This window comes from Mizuhopecten yessoensis, unplaced genomic scaffold, assembly GCF_002113885.1.
Source record: "Mizuhopecten yessoensis strain PY_sf001 unplaced genomic scaffold, ASM211388v2 scaffold1579, whole genome shotgun sequence".
In the NCBI taxonomy this organism is placed as follows: domain Eukaryota; kingdom Metazoa; phylum Mollusca; class Bivalvia; order Pectinida; family Pectinidae; genus Mizuhopecten; species Mizuhopecten yessoensis.
The window spans coordinates 7,641-16,461 of record NW_018404117.1 but is presented as its reverse complement, the minus strand read 5'-3'; the positions used below and the strand labels follow the sequence as shown (position 1 = coordinate 16,461).

Sequence of the window (8,821 nt, the reverse complement as noted above, 5' to 3'; positions counted from 1 at the left end):
GTCTACACTATGTTGTTTATTCTATTACGTGTCTACACTATGTTTTTTATTCTATTACGTGTCTGCACTAAGTTGTTTATTCTATTACGTATCTACACTATGTTGTTTATTCTATTTCGTGTCTACACTATGTTGTTTATTCTATTACGTATCTGCACTATGTTGTTTATTCTATTAAGTGTTTACACTATGTTGTTTATTCTATTACGTATCTACACTATGTTGTTTATTCTATTAAGTGTTTACACAAGGTGGTATATTTTATTACGTGTCTACACTATGTTGTTTATGATATTTCGTGTCTACACTAAGTTGTTTATTCTATTACGTATCTGCACTATGTTGTTTATTCTATTAAGTGTTTACACAAGGTGAAATATTTTATTACGTGTCTACACTATGTTGTTTCTTTTATAACGTATCTACACTATGGTGTTTATTCCATTACGTGTCTACACAAGGTGGTATATTGTATTACGTGTCTAAACTATGTTATTTATTCTATTAAGTGTTTACACAAGATGGTATATTGTATTACGTATCTACACTCTGGTGTTTATTCTATTACGTGTCTACACAAGATGGTATATTGTATAACGTGTATACACTATGTCGTTTATTCTATTAAGTGTTTACACAAGATGGTATATTGTATTACGTATCTACACTCTGGTGTTTATTCTATTACGTGTCTACACAAGATGGTATATTGTATAACGTGTATACACTATGCTGTTTATTCTATTAAGTGTTTACACAAGGTGGTATATTGTATTACGTGTCTAAACTATGTTGTTTATTCTATTAAGTGTTTACACAAGATGGTATATTGTATTACGTATCTACAGTATGGTGTTTATTCTATTACGTGTCTACACAAGATGGTATATTGTATAACGTGTATACACTATGTCGTTTATTCTATTAAGTGTTTACACAAGGTGGTATATTGTCCTACGTGTCTACACTGTTGTTTATTCTATTACGTATCTACACTATGTTGTTTATTCTGTTACGTGTTTCTATTACGTGTCTACACTATGTTGTTTATGATATTTCGTGTCTACTCTAAGTTGTTTATTCTATTACGTATCTGCGCTATGTTGTTTATTCTATTAAGTGTTTACACAAGGTGGTATATTCTAGTACGTGCCTACACTATGTTGTTTATTCTATTACGTATCTACACTATGTTGTTTATTCTGTTACGTGTTTCTATTACGTGTCTACACTATGTTGTTTATTCTATTACGTTTCTACACTATGTTGTTTATTCTGTTACGTGTTTCTATTACGTGTCTACACTAGGTTGTATACCCTTTTTTGTGTTTACACCATTTTGAATATTCTTTTCTTTGTCTACACTGTGTTATTTATTCTATTACGTATCTACACTATGTTTTTATTTTTATTTTATTACGTATTTACACTATGTTGTAAATTCTATTACGTGTCTTCACTATGTTGTTTATTCTATTACGTGTTAACTCAAGGTTTTAAACTCTATTTTGTGTTTACACTATTTTGTATATTCTTTTACGTGTCTACACAAGGTTGTGTATTCTATTTAGCTTTACACTTGGTTGTGTATTTTACTATGTCTTTACCCAAGGTGGTATATTCTATTACGTATTTACACGAGATTGTACATTTTATAACGCGTTCACTTTGGGTTGTATACTATTTACGTAATTACACTTGGTTGTATATTCTATTACATTTACACTAGTTTAAACTGGGTTGGATATTTTTTACGTGATAACACTAGGTCGTATTTTCTATTACATGTTTCTACTAGGCTGTGTTCTCTTTGACGTGTTAACATCAAGATATATATTCAATAACGTTACGTATTTACATTAGTTGCATATTGTTTTACCTGTTTACACCAGGTTTTATATTATATTACGTGTTACTCTAGTTTACACTAGGTTGTTCAAAATATCACGTGCTTACACAAGGTTGTATATTCTATTACGTGTTTACACGGAGTTGTATATTTCATTACAGATTGCCCACCACACTCGATGTTTGTGCTACCATATGATATATGTTTCTGGACAACAACTTCCCGAAAAACTGCCATTGAGGGTTACAATGAATGTATGGCGGACGGTGGTGGTCTGGCTGTTATTCCCAACGGTGTTGTTTATAGCGAACTGAATACAACATTTAAACATCAAATTGTGTAATGAAATGTCAATTCCTTACAGAAACCTAATGTCGATAAATATTAGACTTTTATTTCTTGCTATTAAAAATGTATATACAGCTACATGGACATAGATCTATTGTAATAACAACTGATAATATATGCTTTCTCTAAATAATATGATACTCTGGCATTGAATGTGACGTTTAGTTGTTTATCACAACACATCAAGGATCCCTGTCGCACTTCAATTTGGGTTTTAGTATATACTGTAATCTCCCCTTAATTTCCATTTTTATATATATATAGCACATTTGAGCCTGGACACATAGGTTGACAACCTGTCCAATCGGTCGTATGGTAATCTGAAGTCCAGGGTTCGAATCCTGAACAGGCCAGTTATTTATTTTTTTTATACTCAGAACATTGATGTTGATTATGTTTTATTTCATCTTACTCCTATGTTCCTACATGTCTGACACACTTTTTAAAATTGTTTCTTCTATATGTTATAAAATAACCAAATGATATACTACCACCGATAATACACATCAATAGTTCGTGCTATCAAGCTACGTCTTTACCGTGTAATAAATGTGTGCCCAACACATTTTATTTACTTCTCACTGTACATTATTACTATTATGCTGTAGTAACATTTTTGTTTATTTTGGTTTCTAATCTTAGAACTGCACATTCAACCGTTGGAAACTCCAATGATCTGTGGGTTGGAGTTACTGACGTGTGTACAGAAAATGATTTCATCACGTTTGAAGGGGGCACAGTTCCTTATTTCCCCTGGCAAACTGATCAGCCCAATGACCCAGGTGAACCAAATCCTCAAAACTGTGTAATAATGAGAATTGCCGACAACCTTTACTGGCATGATAAGGACTGTGACGAACAAAGAATATCACTTTGCTCGAAATCACTGAGTAAGTAAGCTACGGGTGTATTGTTTATGATAACCTCACACTAACGCTAAACTAGATAATTCAGTTGATTACGATATGATAGATAAATTCTGTGTTCACTCTCCCGAGATGTTTTAAAATACCATTTCCAGTTCGTTCAGTCCAGTCGGACTACTGGAATGTAATTATCACGGGAAACTGGTAATAAATGGGAGTCGTAAGTATTTAATAACATTATGGGTATTTTCCTATAGTCATTGGTTGTCTCATTTTGGAAGATTTCTTTTTTGTGTATGTGTGGATGATACTAATGTCTGCGTTAAGTTTGAATATAACGAAAGTCTGTGCATTTTAATGAGGTCACGGTCCACATATCATTCACTAAGTTATTCATACATTTATTTGTTATTATTATTCTATTGAATGATTATCGCTGTCGTACTAATTTACTTTTTTTTCATCCAAATTTGGTCTATGGTTGTAGGATGTTAATATTAAGGTCAAGGATATTAAATGTTAAAGGATGATATAAAATGATTTACCTGCTGTTTCATATGGCATGCTTTACATCTCACTTTTGGATGTTGAGCGTTCGCCAAGGTGAGGAAGGCAATGGGTTTTGTCCCCATGCCGAGACATACCAAGTCCTTAAAAATGGAAGTTATTATTCCCTGCGTTAAGTTCAGCTTTAAGGGGAATGGCAACAACTGGTTCATCCGTTGTCAGTATAATGTGACCGGGCGGAATGCTGTGCTTGGTGCATTCGGCATGGTGTTTCAGTGAGATAGCACTATAAAGTCGGCATCATATCCGCACTATCACAAGTAGGCAAGCACACCAACATACCCTGTCTCTTGCACACACAAACGCAAGCACGCATACAATACACTCATGGAGGCACGTCCTTAAATGACCTTAGCTGTTAATAGGACGTTAAACAAAATTAAACCAAATCAAACTAAACCAATGGGGACCCCCCTTTCCAGAATAAACAATCCTCTCTGTGCTTCTCTCGGGAAAGAGACGATACCATCATTGATATGCTGCGCCATTTGCAACCCTTTGGGACTTTTTATCTCTTACTTACTCTTTCTTTCGGCGATGTCTGCTCAAAAACTGTGGTTAGCATGCTTTCTAAATGTTGTGACTAATTTTGGTGTTAGGCAACCGTGTACAGACAGGGAAAACTAACTCTCAATTATGTTCTAATCAGTACAAAATCTATTTATTAACCACAAGATAGGATTCATATTGATTGCCTTTAAAACAAAATGTCAATCACCATTTTTCCGAGCTGTGTTCGTCATGTCAAATAAGTACAACATGATGAAATAATAACAGTGAATTATTTTGGATACTTTTCAGATGACACGACGCTACCAACATTAAATTTGCCTTGTTTGACAACGACCGCAGTCATGCCGACAACGGGACAGGGTACGTCGCCTTGTTGTTTTTCACCTGTAGGCTCAGAGAAAAAAAACTGCATTATTTTCATTGAATCCCTGGTTCATTTTGCCAAAAATACATTAATGAGTATGAAATACAGATTGCTTTCAAACGAAATAGTCTGTTTTATAGCAAAGCAGAACAATAATAAAGTTTTAATGCGATGACGCAATAACCTATGTTTTACTAATGTTTAATGTTCACCATAGTGTCTGTTGTTATCGGCAGCTGCCTCTTCACTCCAAACATAAGTATAAGCACGAGGATACTGTTAAGAGACATTTTTACTGCAATCTATTTTCTTTTATGTCCATTGGACCAAATTTGAACTATTTCGTTTCATTTTATCTGATGGAAAGAGTTCTTTTATTTTCTCACTAATTTCCCAGACTATTTTTTCGAGATATTGAAAGTATTTAGTCATGTATTTGCACAGTCCTTTGCAAATTCCCTGCATACATCTCCCCGAATGATACGGAAACCATCAACAAAATGACAGAACAAATAAAAAAGGAAATGTTGATCGATACGAAAAACACGTCAGGTAAGTATATCTTGATAATTATGCTACAACTATAATTCAATAGAGTAAAGCTATGTATAACATTCCCATTCGGAGGTTAAATACGAAGGAATTTTATTGATTTCAAATAAATGGTTTTTAGTTTCAAGGTTTCCAATATTTCATTCGATTTACTATGGTTTAGTCAATGTTCTTGTGATAATTCTTTTTTTTAAACGCAAAGTTCTGCTATGGGCAGTGGTTGTTTATGTTTATTATCATATAATTCATAATTCAAGCCGGTTTCCGCCAGAAATGTGAAAATCGTTATATATATATATATATTTGTAAAACATGCGACATTATTTTCAACTTAATACAAACATGTAAGAAATCCTAAGAGCCTATCATAAGAGTTAAACCGTTACTAGTTCCTTCAGAGATTAAAAATTACGTGAAAGGGTGTTCTGTTATATAAAAAAAAGTATTTCAACTCACTTCCTGTACATATTATACCGAGTCATACATATATGGCTTCTGGTCAACACTAATATTGCTGTGTATCATAAAACCACTTGTTGTTGACTATGACAAGTCTGTTTTGTTGCATTCTCTATATTTATTATAAAAGTGCGATGTATAAAATTAATTACATGGCTTTATAAATCAAAACTCCAGAACGTAAAAATCTGGCTTCCACTTACACCATGTATCACAACATAAGAAAGTTTGGTTAAAATGAGTCCAGAAAGACTGTTAAACAGGAAATATCCGTTGTGTATGGACATTCGTGGTTTACGTGGTTGCAATCACGAAAAAGAATACAACGAATTTGAATAAAAACTGGACTACTTTTTCTTTATATAGAGTCTCAACAAAACTTTACACCATTTAACGGTCTAAATAGCTACAAACCGTGAAGAAAAGTACGCTAGAATAGTTCCTGTTATACAGTTGAAAACGAATATGGAACAAATACATTTGATCAATAAGGTTTGAATGACCTTGACATTTGACGGTTTAGGCCAAAAAATGATAAGTGTCTACCTAGTTTTATTATTGACCCGCTGTATCCTATTATTAACACTAAAAAGCGACTTATATAGGATCATTGCAGAATAAAAGATTTTGTTTCTGAGCTTTTCCTTGGCAGAAGCGACTTATATGAGATCGTTAGCAGAATCAAAGATTTTCCTCTGAGCTTTTGTCTAGGCAGATCATTTGTAGTTCTCGTCTGTTTCCCATTTGACGTTAGTTACAGATGATGGTGCCACTACAATGACTTTCAAAGTGACATCTAAATAATAAAATACCACAATTCTGACATGGTACTGTGGTATCACCCCTGGTCTCAGTATTCTAACAATGGGCAATCTGGTGGTCTTTTGGGAGTCATCGTTGACAAGAAGGATAGGTGAGGTGGGAATTATATGTATTTGGGCGTCAAACACTAGAAGGGGGAGGCAGATCAGTCGCGGTCTTCTCTGAGTCCCCAAGACTAAGACACATTGGAAAATTATCACTCCCACTGAGTGTCTCATATCAAGTTGCCTCTTACGATCATGAATTGGGATACTTGCTCCTGGAAGGGGTGTTGCTCATGAAATCGTCGCCAGTTATCTCCGTTACATAAAATATGTGTACTTACTTATATGTAGCATAAACAAGCATTGTTTGGGGTAAGGACTTGCATCTTCCATGGATTTGCATTGAAGATCTATGGCCTGTGTTTTGTTTTGCTTTTTTCAGTGTATAGACGTTCCCTGGTTTGTGCTGATGATCCTAGGCCGTCCGCAACTTACATAGGAGTGACAGCAGCCGTAGTGTTAACCTTCATTGGCTGTCTCCTTATCTTCCCCGACATTGTGACGATCATCAAGTCACTAACATTGAAGCTGAGACCGAAACACTAGGAAAAAGACAAAATATTACCAACATCTAAAAAACATCATTACCCGAGTCCTGGTATTGTACCAATACAGTAGCAAAAACGACGACTAGACAGTATTATCTTGATAATTTACATTCACATACAAATGTATAATGCTTTTTTCAACCTTTTATATCTTCCTTTAGTAATTCATTCATTCATTCATTCATTCATTTCAATGTTTTCAATAAAAAATGTAAAATGTTTCCATTTGCATTAATCATTCTGTATATTAGACTAGAAAGTATTTCATTATGTAAATCTGAGCAACTTACAATTTATAGTGTAGAATCTGGTACACGATATGTGTAATAAAATTGTGAATAAAAATATAAACGTTGTGTTTTAATTGGTATAACGAAATGTATAAATCTAACAGAACACAATCTCGACAGAATTAGAACGGTGTTCAATTGGGCGATCCGCTTACTCTTTCGGTACATCTGGTATTACCATCCTTGTAAGTGAAGGGTCTCCTTGTAAATCTGTCCTTAGTTTTTATCTTTTTGCCATGGTTTCAGATATTTAGAGTTCGAAATACCACATTTTTACACTTAAGTATTCTGTTTTTCTATTGTATTTGTCGTTTGCTGCCAAAATTACAACCTACAACTTCTGTACGACTGATTTGATTATTGCAGTAATTACACACTTACTACAACAGTTACGTCTTACAAAATACGTGTATATCGTCTATATGTATGTAGGGGAAAATATTTAGCAGCTCTAAAATCTTAAACAATACTGATACGTGTGACGCATGTTTTGTTTAAACTGACCAGTACACGATTACCAGATCAACAGGACACTAGATCCAAACACAATGTATATGTCACATCACAAAACACACTGGATAAATACGCCATGCAGTGGAGGTCGTCATGTTTTGTCTCTTGTCAGCAGAAGCAATAATTAAATAGTCTCATTTCATACATGGTAGAATTGTTTATGCATGTTTGGTAACTTACAACAATGTTGACCAAAAACAAATATTCGCTTTATACATTTTATGATTTTAATGTTATGTTACGATGAAAAGAAATATGAATAACATTGAGGACTCGTCTGATCTTGAGATGAATGTCACCTTGAAACTTTTTATACAGTGCATATCCTTTATAAATGATACACGTACAAGTAAGTTATCTCTTCCTTTTGGACAAAAGGGAGATTATCTTATTATCCTTTTGGTGTAAAAAAGAGATTATCTTATTATGCTTTTTGGTCTTTAAAGGGGACTATCTTAACATCCTTTTGGTCTAGAAGGGAGATAATCTTTTTATCCTTTTGGTCTTAAAGGGAGAGTATCTTATTATCCTGTTGGTTTTAAAGGGAGACTATCTTATAATCCTTTTGGTCTAAAATGGAGACTATCGTATTATCCTGTTGGTCTAAAAAGGAGATTATCTTATTACTGCTTTTCCTGTCTAAAATCGAATTTGTCCAGAGTATGATTTTTGCTTTAACTTCTTAAAAATATCGTGATTAGGTCTCGTTTTAGTTGTATATTCAGCATTTCTGTTGCCATTGATACACACATGACCTGGAATCGCACAAATCACATCATCAAAACTACTTATTCGTTAAAAAGAATAAATTACTTTTTGTTTTATATACTTTGTATAAATAGTTTGTTTTAAAGAAATGGAGAATTGCAATCGACTATGAGAATATGTTGTATTTATTAGTTTATAAATAAGCAATAAAGAAAATTTAAAAAAAAGCTTCTGATTCAGCAGAATGAAATTAAGGTGATTTCTGATAAACAGGATATCGATATTTATGTAACAGCATAAAATATTGATGCCTAACTTAGTTTTCATTGTATAAGTGTTCGATAGATTCCTAACCGAAAGATTCTTTTCGCATCCCTG

General features: G+C 33.5%; 1 protein-coding gene across 1 annotated transcript in view; it reads left to right on the top strand.

Annotated features, from left to right (window-relative positions):
- The window catches only part of LOC110465225, a 21,301-nt gene extending 14,294 nt beyond the window's left edge, over positions 1-7,007 (top strand). Inside the window, exons 4-8 of the mRNA XM_021520905.1 lie at positions 2,011-2,188; positions 2,840-3,087; positions 4,432-4,503; positions 4,952-5,059; positions 6,767-7,007. Of these exons, the coding sequence (XP_021376580.1) occupies positions 2,011-2,188; positions 2,840-3,087; positions 4,432-4,503; positions 4,952-5,059; positions 6,767-6,930 (770 nt within the window). The 3' untranslated portion in view covers positions 6,931-7,007. The remainder of the gene's footprint in view (positions 1-2,010; positions 2,189-2,839; positions 3,088-4,431; positions 4,504-4,951; positions 5,060-6,766) is intronic.
- The last annotated feature ends 1,814 nt before the right edge of the window (positions 7,008-8,821 follow it).